Source organism: Rousettus aegyptiacus, unplaced genomic scaffold (genome assembly GCF_014176215.1).
Source record: "Rousettus aegyptiacus isolate mRouAeg1 unplaced genomic scaffold, mRouAeg1.p scaffold_m13_p_14, whole genome shotgun sequence".
NCBI lineage: Eukaryota > Metazoa > Chordata > Mammalia > Chiroptera > Pteropodidae > Rousettus > Rousettus aegyptiacus.
In genome coordinates, this window is record NW_023416289.1 from 42964096 (window position 1) to 42979141 (window position 15046).

General features: G+C 58.2%; 1 protein-coding gene across 1 annotated transcript; it reads left to right on the top strand.

Annotated features, from left to right (window-relative positions):
- Positions 1-5635: 5635 nt before the first annotated feature.
- On the top strand, positions 5636-14740 carry BCL3 (BCL3 transcription coactivator). Its single transcript, XM_016135976.2, has 9 exons — positions 5636-6086; positions 7789-7942; positions 11955-12063; positions 12209-12413; positions 12521-12609; positions 12815-12892; positions 13416-13583; positions 13885-14002; positions 14141-14740. The coding sequence occupies exons 1-9, from the start codon at positions 5822-5824 to the stop codon at positions 14326-14328; spliced, it is 1374 nt and encodes a 457-aa protein (XP_015991462.1). The 5' UTR covers positions 5636-5821; the 3' UTR covers positions 14329-14740.
- The last annotated feature ends 306 nt before the right edge of the window (positions 14741-15046 follow it).

Below are 15046 nucleotides of genomic sequence, written 5' to 3' on the forward strand. Positions count from 1 at the left end.
TGAGGCCCAGAGGGCTCAGGTGCTGCTCCAAAGCTACCCAGGCAGAGCTGATTCTTCCCTTCAGGCTGACTTCAAAGGCCGTTGTCTTTTGGAGTAGGGTCGGGTCCTGCAGAAAGCCGCTGAGAGTTAAGAGGGCAAAAGGTTTATGGAGAACAAGCAACAGTCAGTCAGGGAAGGTGGAGCAGGACCGGGTCTGGGGAACTGTGGGGCCGCAGTGTCAGCCTGAAGGGGGGGGGGGTCCCTGGAACAGACTGCTCGTTAGAGGAACTTCTCAGTGGGCAGAGTGGCCAGAGCCTCCTAGCCTGCCTGGCTCAGTCTGTGGCCAGAGACCGCCAAAGGGACCGGCAAGCTAAGGCAGACCTCGCCAATGGGACTGGCAAGCTAAGGCAGACCTTGACAGAGCCAGCCTTGGGAGGCTGTCAGCCACTGTCAGCCACCCCCACGCCTGGCAGCCGGGCCGCACGTCGTTTCATGAAGGGGGATCCAAGCAGCTGCCTCTGTGGCAGTCACTCCCAGTCACCCCACTCTGTAGATTAATAATACCAATCATTTAAAAACAATATCCGCCATCTCCTGAGAACTTACTCCGTGCCAGCCTGTGCCAATGTGTGTGAACCCATCTGACTCTCACTACACCCCCGTGAGGCATGCACTATCTTGGCTTCCATTTTATAGATGAAGAAACCGAAGCTCAGAGAGGGTAAGGCACTTGCCAAGGGTCACAAAGTTGGGAAGTAGCGGAGCTGGGACTCGGACCTAAACAATTAGACAGTGAGGCCCACATACACATGAGGACCCCAAGGCCAGCATTACATTGCCTGCTGGCCGCCAGCACCTTGCCCTGCACCCGCCCTTCCCAGACACTCCCTCCCACCACACCAGCCTGTCTGATCAAGGCAGCGCTTGGGGGTGGTGGGGGAAGGTGTCCAGTCTTGGGGCCCCGTGAGAGAGGATGTTGCAATCCTCTGACTCAGCGTTGTGCATGCAGACCCAGCAAGAGGGAGAAAGGGGAAGATTAAGTCTTGGCCAAGTCCCCAGGCTGATTTGGCTTGGTGACAGGGGGGTTCCAGCAGCTGCCAAGGCCTCCGGAGTGGTGGATGGGGAGGAACCAGGAGGTTCAGACCATGCTCCAGGAGGCTGGCCTCCATTCACCCCTGGTAGTGGGGTTGGGGCAGCCACAGGGAGCAGAGCTGTCTGCAGACCTGGGGTGGTCTTCCAATCCAGAGCCCGCGGGAGGTTGTGTGACCTTGGGCAAGTCCCTCCCCATCTGGGCTCACAGTCTCTGTCTTTGTGAAATTCACTTGCCCTCCCTGAGCCTCTGTGAAGTCTCACTCTCTTCCTTCCTCTCCATCTGCTCCACCCTCCCTGTGCCTGGAGGCATGGACCGTGCTAATTCCCGAAGTGCCCTGAAGTGCCCTTGGGCATTGGACTTGGCCACTTCCTTCCTCAGTTTTCCCATTTAAAACATCCCTTCCCAGGGAATAAGGGTCTAAAATGGAGCTGGGAGGGACGGCCTGCAATCTCTGGGACCAATGGCCACAACTCCCAGGTTAGTGGGTGTAGCAACCGGGGTGATGGGGTCACAGTGACCTGGCTTAAAATCTTGACCCACCTTGGCCCTCGCCATATGACCCCGGGAAGTGATTCACTCCTCTGTGCCTGTTTCCTTGTCTATAAAATGGGGATTTTTTGTTGAATTTTCCTCACATGGTGCCAAGAGGATTAAGTGGGCCAATTTCTAGTGGGATCTCAGCCCAAAGTAAATGGGACCATCTTGCCTCATTTCTGGGCAGTAAAAGGAGGCAAGGAAGGCTTGGCCTAATGGGTCAAGGCCAGCAATGTGGAGCCGAGAATGGATGTCATTCCTTCATTCATTCCTTCATTCTGCACACCTGGTCTCACTTTATCTGCTCAGCATCCCATGAGGCATAAGCTGTTTTATGCCCAACTATAAAGTCACAACGAAGGCACAGAGACACAGACTAAAAGCCACCTCTCCAAGGTCACGCAGCTAACATATGGCAGAGCCGGGTCTCGAACGCATGTCTCTAAGCCCAGCATGTTGAATCCAAATTTCCTCAATGAAACGGGTCCTGTTGTTGAAAATTTGAGTTAATTGATGATGATAATAATAATTAGTATTCCTGTAGTTATGAGGAATAATAACAATAGAAGCTCCGTTGAATGGAGCACTTTCTGCCCATCAGGGTTTGTGGGATAGAAGTATTATTTTCTTGATTGACTCATTTTATATATGAGGATTTTTTTAAATTAATTAATTTTTTTATGGTGACATTGGTTGATGAAATCCAGTAAGTTTCAGCCGTACGCTTTAACAGTAAGGCGTATATGTATTTACACTGTCTACCTCTCCCCCTTCCCTCACCCTCTGGAGACCACTGGTCTATAGTCCATGCATAGACCATGCATGTTTGTTTGTCCTGTTCTTTTGTTGCTTTTAGGTTTATATCCCACGTATAAGTGATATCATGTGATTTTCAACTTTTTCTGTCTGGCTTATTTCGCTTGGCATGATTATCTCGAGGTCCATCCATGTCGTCGCAAAAGGCAGTATTTCATCTCTTCTTATGGCTGAGTCATGTTCCATTGTATATATGTACCACAGCTTCCTTAGCCAATCATCTATCGTAGGACACTTCAGTTGCTTCCATGTCCTGGGCACAGTGAATAATGCTGCTATGAACATCGGCGTGCAAATTAGATGAGGATGTTTTGTGGAGAGCTGAGGCTCTGTGACGTAGTCACTAAGCTAATGAAAGCAGGGGACAGGATTTGCACTCTGCCTCAGCTGGAAGCAAAGCAGGACAAGTCAATGGGAACTGAGGATCTGACTGCCCTAGCCTCTCCTCTTAGAAGGGGAAACTGAGGCCCTAAGAGCAAGGAAGCTGCCCCGGGCGCACAGGCTTCCAGCTGGGACTTCATTTCCCTCTCCGGACCTGGACCAGGTACAATCTTATCTCTTCCTTCCTCAGGGGCATTTAAGGGAAGGCAAAGGGGAAAGAAGCAGTCAGAAGAAGCTCTCAACAGGTGTGAAGGGCAGACTGAATAAGGGAAAGTGGTTAGACACCAAGCAGGACCTCTGGGCTTTCTCTGGGAAGTCACTGGGACTCATCCAGGGGCTGCCCCTACCTACAGGGGGCCTCCGGAGTACAAGGCCCAGAAAGGGGAGACCCTAGTCCTCCCCGTTTGGGGTAGAGGGAGCCAGGGGGGAAAAGAGGGGGTAGCCATCCTGGTTCCACATCCTCCATTCCCGACAACTGAGGGAGGTGGCTGTTGGAGCCGGGACTTTCCTGAGCAGCAGAAGGTTCTGGGAAATCAGAGACAGCTGCAGGGCGGGGCTGACTCCAGGCCTCCCCTTTCTTCCCTCCCCTTAGTCCCTGCTCTTCCCCACTCACACCTCTCTGCCTGCTTCCCTCCCGCAAGGAGGTTCTCCCCAACTGCTCCTCCTCCTCACACCCTCCTCTCCCTCAGACTTGCCCCCCTCTATCAGACCATTTACCTCTCTCAGACCTATCTTCCTCCTCCTCCCTTAAACTCTTTTATTCCTCATCCACATTCAGAACCACCAGCGCCCTCTCCCTCAGCCCTTCCAAGTCCTAGGCCAAGCACAGAGTCACCCTGCCCAGTCTTGCTTGGGCCCAGGGCCATCGTTCCACCTGCCCCAGGGAGCAGGGAGTGGGAGGACCTCTGGTATCCTTCCAGCCCTGCCTCCTAGGGTCACCACCATGATGAGCCCACTCCTCTGAGGCTCAGCTTCCCTTGCTGTTCAGTGGGGTCCTGCTCTGCCTACCGGCCCCCCCAAGTGTCTGACAGTCCCCAGAGGTGAGGAGGGCTGGGTGGGCGGCAACAGCGCACTCAGGCTGTCCAACCTCTCCTCTGTCCTAGCCCCACAACCCTGAGGAGCAGGGGTCGACATCAGCCCCATTTGCCAGAAGAACAAACTGAGTCTCGAGAGAAGACTGGTCTGAGATCCCAGGGAAGCAGGGATGGAGGGATAGAGGTGGGATTTGAACTCAGGTTTTGCCCCGACCATGTTCCCCCGTTACAGGAGACTGAGGGGGGAAATCCAGAGAGAGGCTGAGAGCGGACAGCGGGGAAGAGGTCAGGTGTCCCTCTGCCCACAGCTGCTCCTCACATCCCAGGTTAACGACCCACTGGGGTGGGGCCTGCATCCCAGGCAAAGTCTTTTCCTGGGGACGGGGCCCCACACGCACTTTCGAGGTCCTGGAGAGAGACAGACACAGATAAGAGATCTCGGGAGATAAAAAGATAGATGGGGCGGCCTGGAGACTGCGAGAGGGAGGCCAGGGATGGAGGGTCAGAGCTGCAAACACAGGGCAAGACGCACAGAGAGAACCGGGGGACCCTGCGTGCCGCCTGGAGAGACCCGGGGTGCAGTCCCCATTCTCCCTCGCCCCGTCAGGTCCCCAAAGCCTCGGTCTCCGCCCGCTGTAACTCAGTGACCTGGACTCAACCCCAACGATGGCCCCGCCCCCAGGGAAATCCGGGAAAGCCCCTCGCCGGCGGGGCCCCGCCCCGGGGCGGGGAGATGACAGGAGGAGGGGACCCGGGAGAGGCCCGCCTTCCCCCTTCCCCCTTCAGCTCCAGCCTGCCTTCGAGTCCCGTCCCCCAACCCGCCTGGCCTGTTCCCCACCCTTCAACCCCGCCCAGGATGGGAGGGGAACGTGGGGGAGACGAGGGAGCCAGACCGGCCCCCGCCTTGGGGCCGGGCCTTGGTCGCTCCGATGCTTGTCTGTGTTTCTTCGTCTCTTGCTCTCTCCGGCTCTCGTTTCCTTGGCCTCTCATGATCTCCACGCCTCCGTCACCACCTCTTTCTCCCTGTGCCCTGAGAAGTCCCGGTGCCCGCCAGCGTGGGCTGGGTCCAGGGACATCAAGTGGAGAGACACGTTTTGCGTTTCTCTGTGCACCCGCCGCCGCACCGCACCCACCCGCAGCGCAGTTCAGACCAAAGGCCGCGAAGCGACCTGGGGAGGCAGAGGCGGGGGCGGAGCAGACCGAGGGGCAGCGCCTGGCGCCCGCCGAGGGCAGTGCCAGGCCTGGGTGCGCCTTTTCGCTCCCACAAAGGAGGAAACGGCGCAGAGAGCGGGAAGTGCGTGGTCAGGGTCACCTCGCGAGGAAGTGGCAGTCGGGACTCGAACCCGCGCCCTAGGGACCCTCGGGAATCACAGAATTGTCTCCCTGGGGGAGAGGCTGAGAAGCAGACAGCACTTGAGAGACAGAGATGGTGAGAGACAGAGGTAGCGAGGACAGATATGGAGACAGAGAGAGAAACGGGGGGCGCTACTCAGAGACATCCATCGGGACAAGAGAGCCAGACGGAGTTACAGGGACCGAGAGATACAGAGAGAGGCACACAGCCAGCCATCAAGCCAGAAACACAGAGATAGCTACTGAGAGAGACCCGCAGCCGCGGGGGTGGGGCACCCCGAACCCCGGCCCCGCCTCCTCCCCACCCCTAGTCGAGGCCTGACCCTGGGGGCGCCGCGGGGACGGGAGGGGCGGGCCCGGGGCGCAGCGCGCGCGGGCGGGGCGCGCGGCAGGCCGCTGCGCGCGGCAGTGGGAGAGGCAGCGAGTCCAGGAAACCCCTGGGGCCGGCGGGTGGCCCCGGGGGGGGGCCAGGGGCGGGGAGGCGGGCGGCCCGGCACCGCCCCGACCGACAAAAGTCCCTTCAGTTCAGCCGGCGGCAGGGGAAGTCCCGGCGCCCGGCAGAGCCTCCCTCGGTGCAGCCGAGCCGAGCCGCGCTTCGGCCGCCCGCTCGGCCGCCGTCCCCGGCGGCCTCATGCCCCGATGCCCGGCGGGGGCCATGGACGAAGGGCCCGTGGACCTGCGCACCCGGCCCAAGGCCGCAGGACCCCTCGGCGCCGCGCTGCCGCTCCGCAAGCGCCCCCTGCGTGCGCCCTCCCCGGAACCCGCCGCCCCCCGCGGCGCTGCGGGCCCCTTTGTCACCCAGGATCCCCTACGCTGCGGCTCCGACACGCCGGCGGTCCCGGCGCCCCACGCGCCGCACCACGGCCTGCCTCGGCCAGAGGCGCTCTACTACCCGGGTGAGTGGCCCTCTCTGGTCAGGGTTGGGTTAGAGGGCATAGGGTCACCAGAGCGAGGTGACAGAGCTCATAAACAAATATAGGGGGTCGGGGGAGCTGAGCAACAGAGGGAGAGAAACCAAGTTCCCAAGGACACAGATGTGAGGCTCTTTGAGGTCGGGTAGGGGGCAGAGCCTGAGGTCCTAGGGATACAGGTAGGGGAGCATCAGGGAGCAGTGCCTTGGGACACGGATATGGGGACCTAGAAAGCTGGATGTGGGGGCTGGAGGGGGGGACAGACCCCAGGGTCTGAATGCCACAGATATGGGGACCCAGGAGACACTGCTCAGCAGTACAGATTTGGGGTCTCAAGGAATCAAGGGGGTAGACCCTGAAGCCCCAGGAACAGCATTATAAACTCTTAAGAATATCTATGGCTATAAGGAATCAGTGCTCAGGCCCAAGAAACTGAGGTTCTTGGCATCCAGATATGTAGGGTCAAAGGGAGTCAAGGAGACAGATTATTAGGGATCTTAGGATGTCAAAATCTCAGGAACCAAGACATTAGGGGACTTTGGAAATTAGGAGAGCAAAGTCGGAATTCTGAGCACCCCAATATCTGGGATCACAGAGATCCAAGGAAACAGACCCAGATACGAGGGCTCCTAAGGAGCCTGCAGGACATGCACCTGGGTCCTGGGCACCCAGTTATGTGTACTTACCAGGGATCAGAGTCTCATCTGGGATCGTATTATCAGGTAGTCTTTGGGGGCTTGGAGACCGAGGATTCTAAGAATGGGGGTCAGGACTGGGGAAATCTGGGACTCAAGGATTTAGGGCCAGGATGAAGGATTCAGGGGTCTCTGGGCAGAAGGCCTTGGTACACCAAGGCCTGGTACTAGAGATACAAGGAGCAAGAAACTAGGGGGTTTCAGGAATGGGGGTCCCCAAGGATCAGATGACAGAAGGCCAAACACCATTCTCCCTATCCTGTCTCCATCCCTGATCTCAAAGAAGAAACATCCACTGCCACAGCCGCCACACCATCCCCAAGTGTCCCCCGAAGTGTCAGAGTCCATGCCTTGCGCCTGCAGACCTTTGCCCAGTTTCTATACCTTCCACCCAACCAGGATACAGCCTCAAGCTGTGCATTGGGAAACCTGTCACTGCCTCCCCTGCTTTCTCATTCTCTGGGTGAGAACCCAGGCCTGTTTTCCCCACCTATGTGCTGGGTGGATATGGAGTTGACTGTTGCCATAGTCCCTTCAGACGCTGTGATCTGAACAGGCTTCTCACCTCCTGCCCCACCCATCTCCCCAAAGGTTCTAGGCATTCATCCCACACCCCATCCCCAGTGTTTCATCCAACCTTACCTCCCTAAGCCATAGGTTCAGTCAGCAGACTGGCCCTGATGTCCCCCTGCTGGGTGATGATGTGGGTTCAGTCTTTAAGGGACTGTGTAGCTCCAGGAGATGGGGGGCAGACACATGAAAAGATAAGTGACAATGGGAATGACCAGGGCTTGGGGGGGGGCACAGACTGCAGGGGGGCTGGGGACGGGGAGTTGCGAAAGCCCAGAGGAGGAATGTGGAAAGGGGTTTGTCTTGAGCCTTGAAGACCCAGGATGAGATACAAAAGGGACCTGGGAAAAAGGGCAGGTGACACTGGGGCGTGGGTTCAGGGTCTGTGGGCTTGGCCTCACCCATGTCCTTTCTCTGCCCAGGACCTTTATTGCCCCTGTACCCCACCCCAACCATGGGCTCCCCTTTCCCTCTGCTGAGCCTGCCTCCACCCCTATATCCTATGATGTGCTCGATGGAACACCCCCTGTCAGCAGACATCGCCATGGCCACTCGTGCCGATGAGGACGGAGACACGTGAGTAATAATCCTCCATTAATGGGAAGGGAGAGTGGGGACAGGGAGGCCAGTCCTCCACTGACCTCACCCACCACAACACAGGGGCACTCAACTCCGCCTTTTGAGTTAACTTGACCCCAGTTCAAATCCTGTCTCCACCACTGGCTGTGTGACTTTGAGCAAGACCCATTCCCTCTCTGAGCCTCAATTTCCTCTTCTGGAAAATGGGCACCCTGAGAGCACTTACCTCTTCGTGCTGTTTTTTGGAGCAGGGGACTTCACATTTTTTTATCACAATCCAAAAATGAGAAAGACATTTCGTTGATCAATTTAGTGTAGAATTATACTCATTAAGTTCCTAGTACTGAGCCTGGCAGATTATAAGTAGTCAATAGGTATTAATATTATTATTGTTATTACTTTATGTTATACCCAGCACATACACACACATATAACTCACCCTCACTATGTGAGATCCACTTTCTGTTGTATTTCATTGTTTTGTGGTCATAACCCACTAAATTAATTTGACGATCCCATAAATCGATTTCACAAATCTCACAGTTTTATCACGTGCGGTTTGAGCAACTGAGAAATCCTGAACAGAAGGGCTTAGCCCGGTGCCTAGCATACAGTAATTATTATTCTATCCATCTGTTTGACTCTCAACTAGCTGCTTTCTGACCCCCCTCCACCTCAGTTTCTCCCTGTAAAAAAGGAACCATCAGCGTGCAAGGGACTCCGTAGGCAGAAATGAGATGATTTCTATAAAGAGCTTCTCTGGGAAGGTAGGGACGAGATGAAGGCCTGTTTCTTCAGGGAAGTGAGGGTGCTCCGCCACTGGCCCACTCAGTGACTTCACATGCACGAGCCTCAGTTTGCCTCTCTGGAAATCAGGACTCACGGCAGCACCTATCACAACAAAGATTCAACGCGGTGATGCTCCTACATGGGGTGCATGGAACAGGGCCAGGCACACAGTAGGTGCTTAGTACGTGGGAGTGGATGTGTTGGATCAGGGCGCCCCAGGTGTTTTTGGGCCATGGTGTGCACCCAAGCAGGAGAAAGTGTCTGAGATATACAACGGCTCAGTAAAGCTAGTTTCCTCTCCCTCTGGCTACCTCTGGGGTCATCTGTGAAATAGATTTAATGTGTGTCTGCCCCCCCAGGGCTGAGTTGTTTGTAACCTGTGAAAGCAGGGTGCAGAAGAAGACTAGCACACCCGTCTGTGGCCTCGCGCCCCACCGCCCTCCCCCGCCCTCCTCCGCTCTCCCCAGCTCCCCCTTCTCCCCCAAAGCAAACACTTCTGCCTCAGCTGCCTGTCGGGGGAAATCCCTTCCCGCAGAACTTGACCGCAGCCCAGCTGCTCTGCCTCCCCCCACGTCAGCACCCGTCACTCACTCGCAGCCTCCCCCTCCCGGCGCTCCCTCTAACCTTAACCCCTTCCGCTGAGGCCGAGGCTTTACCGGAATGGGCAGCTGGCACAGCCTGGGGGCGGGGGAGAGGGACACGCTACGGATGGTTCCCCAAAGCAGCGAAACTTGGTTTGGAGGCTGGACTTCTAAGGGACTCGAGGGAGCAAGGAATCTCAGGGCATCTGGACTCCATTTGGGTCTCCAAGAGAGAGGAGAGCGAGTACTGGGTCCCAGAGAACAGGGGTTGGTTAGGCCACTGCATTCCTTGATCTCTGGGCGGTAAGGAGCACGGTGCAGGGCAACTTGGGGGTCTAGAACTGAGAGGGACTGGAAAGTCCGTAACCGCAAAGGGTTAGGGACCCAAGAGACCTTGGAGATGAATGCTGGGATATGGGGGAACAAGGAGCCAGCTGGAGTGTGAGCCCTGAAAGACAGAGTTCCAGAGGGGTCCCCAGGCTGGAGGACTCAGGGTCCTACCAACTAGAGAAGCGAGGTCACTTTGGGTTGGGTTCCCCCTCCTCCGCCCCACTCGACGATGGAAGTCGGGGTGCCAGGGGTGGCCGGGGTAGATCCCCGGCGAGACAGGCTTCCCTCCCCGGGGAGCAGGAAGCGGAGCCCCGCCCAGCAGACCTGTTACTGGAAGTCCGAGGGCAGGGCCGCCCCTCCCGTCCCCACTTCCTCCAGCCCCGCCCCACCCCCTGCGGCCCGCGCGTTTATGGGAACTCAGGCCTGGATGGTTTCTCTGAAATCATTCGCTCCCTCTGCCCTCACTTAACCCCGCCGGCCCCGACAGGGACCCGGACCCGGACCCGGCGTCCTGGGAAATCTGGGGAGGGAAGGGGGGCCCTTCTCAGAGGGCTCAGGTCTGGCCCCTCCCCCAACATTTTGTTTTTAAACTGGGCTTTCACCGATCAGAATCCAGGATCAGCGTTTCACCTGCACAATCTCTTGGGAGGTGGGCTATACGAAAACCCACGCACCGAAGGGCTAGGAGGGCAACACTCAGTTTGCAATCCTGGCCTCCTTAGCCCTCCAGAGTCCTCTGGGCTGCAGAATTTCTCCAGTCCAAGCACCCAGGGAGCTCGCTTAAAAAAGTGGGTCCAGGATGCACACTGCACAGTTGGGAGGTCCCGGTTGGTAAGCAGGCAGTGGTGCGTGAGAAAGCAGTTCTCCAGTAAGTGGACTTGGAGGAGAGGGTGTGCGGCCTGTGTACGTGAAGTCAGCCTTGGGCCCTCAGTGCTAATGTCCCTCCACCCCCAGCAAACATGTGTTGGCCCCTGCAGTCATCCCAGATTGCCCTCAGCTCAAAATGGCTGCTCTAGGTCGGAGACCCAGGGAAGAGTGCAGGAAGTTTATGGCCCCGGCAGAGGGAGAGGTTGAGCCGCTGGGTAGTCTCAACAGGGCCTCAGCTGTCCCCCAGGGGATATTGCAGCTGGAGCGGCCTTCAGAGTTGAGGCCAGAAGGCTGGGCCTGCTATGCCAGCCACCAGATGCCGCCAGGATGGCTGCTGCCCCCTCTCATGACTTGGGCAACCAGCTCTTTTCAGTGGAGGGTAATTCCCAGAGAATGCTGGGAGCTGACAGTCTTCCCAGAAGCTGGGGAAATGAGGCCTTCTGTCAGAAGTGGGGATCTGGGTTGCACAGCCCAACCTCTAGAAGGAGGACTTCGTCCCAGCTTGCCCTACCTCCCTATTGTGCAAAAACTTCCGGGTGGCTACTTTTGGGTTGGAGGCTGAATGCAATGGACAGTCACAATGGATGGAGACCTTGCGATGGCATCTAGTTCACCCATGCTTATTTCACAGATGATAAAACTGTGGCCCACAGAGGGGTGGGAACGTGGTCACCAGCTTCCAGGATGGCCAGGGATCATTGAGATGGATTCAGCACATTTATGAGCACCTGCTCAGGCGTTGTCCTAGGCACTGGGCAGTGACCAGAGCAGACAAAATGCCCTGCCCTGGTGGAGCTGACATTCTAGTTGGGGAGACTCAGACAGGAAGCAAGTAAACTGTACAATGTCAGGTGATGATGTGGAGGAAAATTAAGCAGGGTAAGGGGGCGGGAAGCAAGCCGCTGCTGTACCATTTTCGCAGAGGCCTTGCAAATATCTGGGAGAAGGCTATTCGAGGCAGAACAGCAAGGAGGCCAGTGGCCAGATCAGAGTGAAGACAGTGGACAGAGACGAGGTCAAGGGGATTGAGGAGGGGGAGACAAAATCACATAGGGCCTGTGGGCCAAGGGTTCTGAGCAGAAGAGGGAGGGTATGACATGACTTAGGTTCTAATAAGATCCCTCTGGTAACTATATGGGGGACAGTCAGGCAGCAGTGGAAGCAGGGAGGCCAGTGAGGAGACAGTCCAGGAAAAAGATGACTTGGAGGAGAGGGTGTGCGGCCTGTGTACGTGAAGTCAGCCTTGGGCCCTCAGTGCTAATGTCCCCCCACCCCCAGCAAACATCCTGAATCAGGATGGTGGGCGTGGGGATGAGGGGAAGTGATTGGGTTCTGGAGATGCTTCTGAAGTATCCGGCATGTATTGGCAAGAGCTAGTGCTGCTAAGAGTATGGGGGTGACAGGTGACCAGCCCCTAATGCCTGTGATGCCACCACCCCCAGGCCACTTCACATTGCTGTGGTGCAGGGCCATCTGCCTGCTGTGCATCGGCTAGTCAATCTCTTCCAACATGGGGGCCGGGAGCTGGATATCTACAACAACCTCCGGCAGGTGAGGCTGGGGCCCTGGGGGTCTGGGCTCCGGGGTCTGAGGGAGTTGGTGCTCCAGGTTTCTGGCTCCTGAGTAAGACTGCAGCTGGGGGTCAGGACTGGGACACACGGCAGGGCACGGGTCCTTCACAGTCTCTGTTCCCCAGACACCACTACACCTGGCTGTGATCACCACGTTGCCATCTGTGGTTCGGCTCTTGGTGATGGCTGGTGCCAGCCCCATGGCACTGGACCGCCATGGCCAGACGGCAGCCCACCTGGCGTGCGAGCACCGCAGCCCGACCTGCCTGCGGGCCCTGCTGGACAGCGCGGCTCCCGGCACAGTGGACCTGGAGGCCCGCAATTACGACGGTGAGCGCCGACGCGGGCGCAGGGTGGGGCCGTCTGGCAGGACCCGGCGTCCTCCTGCGGCTGCAAAGCCCCAGGCCCGGGTTTGACCGAGTCTCCCTCTCCTTCAGGGCTCACTGCTCTGCACGTGGCCGTGAACACCGAGTGCCAGGAAGCCGTGCTGCTCTTGCTGGAGCGCGGCGCGGACATCGACGCGGTGGTGAGCGCGGAAGCGCGGGCCTGGGGTGGGGCCAAGAGGGGCGGAGTCAAAGGGGCGGGGCTGGCGCGGGATTGCGCCGCGTGGGTGGGTGGTGCTCCGGGGTCTCTAACCGGATTGCGACGCCGGACCTAGCGGTCCGGCGGCGGACTGCGGGCTGCCTGGGCAGCCCTTGGAGAGACTTAAAGACCTTCCCTCCCTGCCCCAGGACATTAAGAGCGGCCGCTCGCCACTCATCCACGCCGTGGAAAACAACAGCCTGGGCATGGTGCAGCTGCTGCTGCAGGTTCGGTGGCCCTGCTCTTGGCCTCTCGCCCACCCTTTCCTCTGGCACCAACCGGCCATCGCCCCCGCCTTTCCAGCTCTGATCTGTGCTTCTGGGCCTAGTTCCGGCATCCCTATGACTTCACCCCTCAGGCTGCGAACTTGTCCCGGGGCCTCTCCCATTCCTCCCCCTCCCCTCGGACGGCCGCGGCTTCGTCTAGCAACGAGGCCGCTGTCGCTGCCTTCCGGCTTTGGCCCTGTCCTCGGCTGTGCCTTCCGTCCAGACTCAGCCCCGGACTCTTCTCTTCTGTCCCTCCGCCCCTACTTCGGTCGGACTGCAGAGTCCAGCTCTGGGTGATTCAGCGCCCCCGGCCGAGTCCCGCGCTCACCCGACCTGGGTTCTAGCTTCAGCCTCTTCATTCACCCCTCCCACAACCCGGTCCTGCCCCAGGTTTGGGCCAGATGCCCGTCCCGCCCCCACCCCCAGACCTGGCCCGGGTCCCGGCCCCCGGCGGTGGCTCTGACTCGCCCCTCCGACCCCGCAGCACGGCGCCAACGTGAATGCTCAGATGTACTCAGGCAGCTCGGCGCTGCACTCGGCGTCCGGCCGGGGCCTCCTCCCGCTCGTGCGCACGCTGGTCCGCAGCGGCGCAGACAGCGGCCTCAAGAACTGTCACAACGACACGCCGCTCATGGTGGCGCGCAGCCGCCGGGTAAGTATGCGCGTAGGCGGGGTGGGGGTGGGGGCTTGGGGAGCTCTGTTCCCGAGGGCCAGTCCGTGTATGGGTGCGCAGGGGTGCAGGGGTGCGCGCGTGCGTGTGTGCCAGTGTGTCCAGGGAAGCGAGTGAGCCTGTGAGTGTGTGGGTGTGAGGTCTAGACAGGAGGAGAGACTGAGGCACAATCAAAGGAAGCGACGTGCCCACCTTCACGTACTGAGAAACGGGCCAGGCTCTCTGGCAGACCCCACGAGCAAGGGAGTGGCCTGGTGGTGACTTTTCGTCTTCCCACACGCAGGTCATCGACATCCTGAGGGGGAAGGCCACGCGGCCTGCTCCTGCGTCACAGCCAGAGCCGTCCCCTGAGAGGAGTGCCACCACCTCCCCTGAAAGCAGCAGCCGCCTCAGCTCCAATGGTGAGAAACCAGCTCACACGCAGCCTGCAGCCCCGCCCCCGGGCCCCTCCCTCATCAGAACCCGGAGTTGGGACCCCCACCCTCCTCTCTGATCTGATCTCTCATGGCTGCCCTCACCCCTCCTCTCTCTTTCCACAGGTCTTCTCTCCGCATCACCGTCTTCCTCGCCCTCCCAGTCTCCCCCCAAGGATCTTCCTGGATTCCCAATAGCTCCCCCCAATTTCTTCCTTCCTTCTTCATCTTCACCTGCCTTCCTGCCCTTTGCTGGGGTCCTCCCAGCCCCTGGTCGGCCAGTTCCCCCCTCCCCAGCTTCAGGAGGCAGCTGAGAGGGATGGGGGGGCAGATCTTGGACTCATGAGGAGGGACCTCCCTGCCTGTGGGGTCAACCCTCCTGGAAACTGTGAAGATCTCACTCTGCCCCCCCCCCCAATCTTCAGAATCAGGATTTGCACAGAGCATATGCGTTGTCTATTCTCAGAACAGATATTCCCCCCATCTCATCCCCTGCCCAGAAGTCTTGCCCCTATTATTCTCAGGCACCAGTCTCCTGCCTGGACCTCCACCCAGATGTCCACTTCCCTCTCCTCTTCCTGAGCTGGTGGAACCAGGGAACAACTGCTCCCCTCTGCCCAGATCCATGACAAGGGGGAGATGGGCTCTAGCAGGACACTGATAACGATGTAAATTATTAGGCATTTTGGTTGGATTTCTTTTGTAATAAACTATTTTTGTACCATATCCCCGACTTGACTGGGCCTCTTTCATGAGGAGGTCTGGAGAAAGTGTGTTTGTGTGTGTGTGCACACCTGTATGCCGTAGCCAATTGACTCTGTGAGTGACCCGGTGGGTCTCAGACTGATGATGACATGTGTGGGTGACTCTGGGACTCCCAGTGTGTTTGAATGTTCTGTCATTGTCACTGTGCCATTGTTTCTGGGATGACATGGTGTGTGACATCTTTCCTTTTCCATAGTGACCCTGGGTATGTGTGCATGTGGGTGTGTATTTCCGAGGAGTACCACAGCTGACCATTGTGTGACTCCA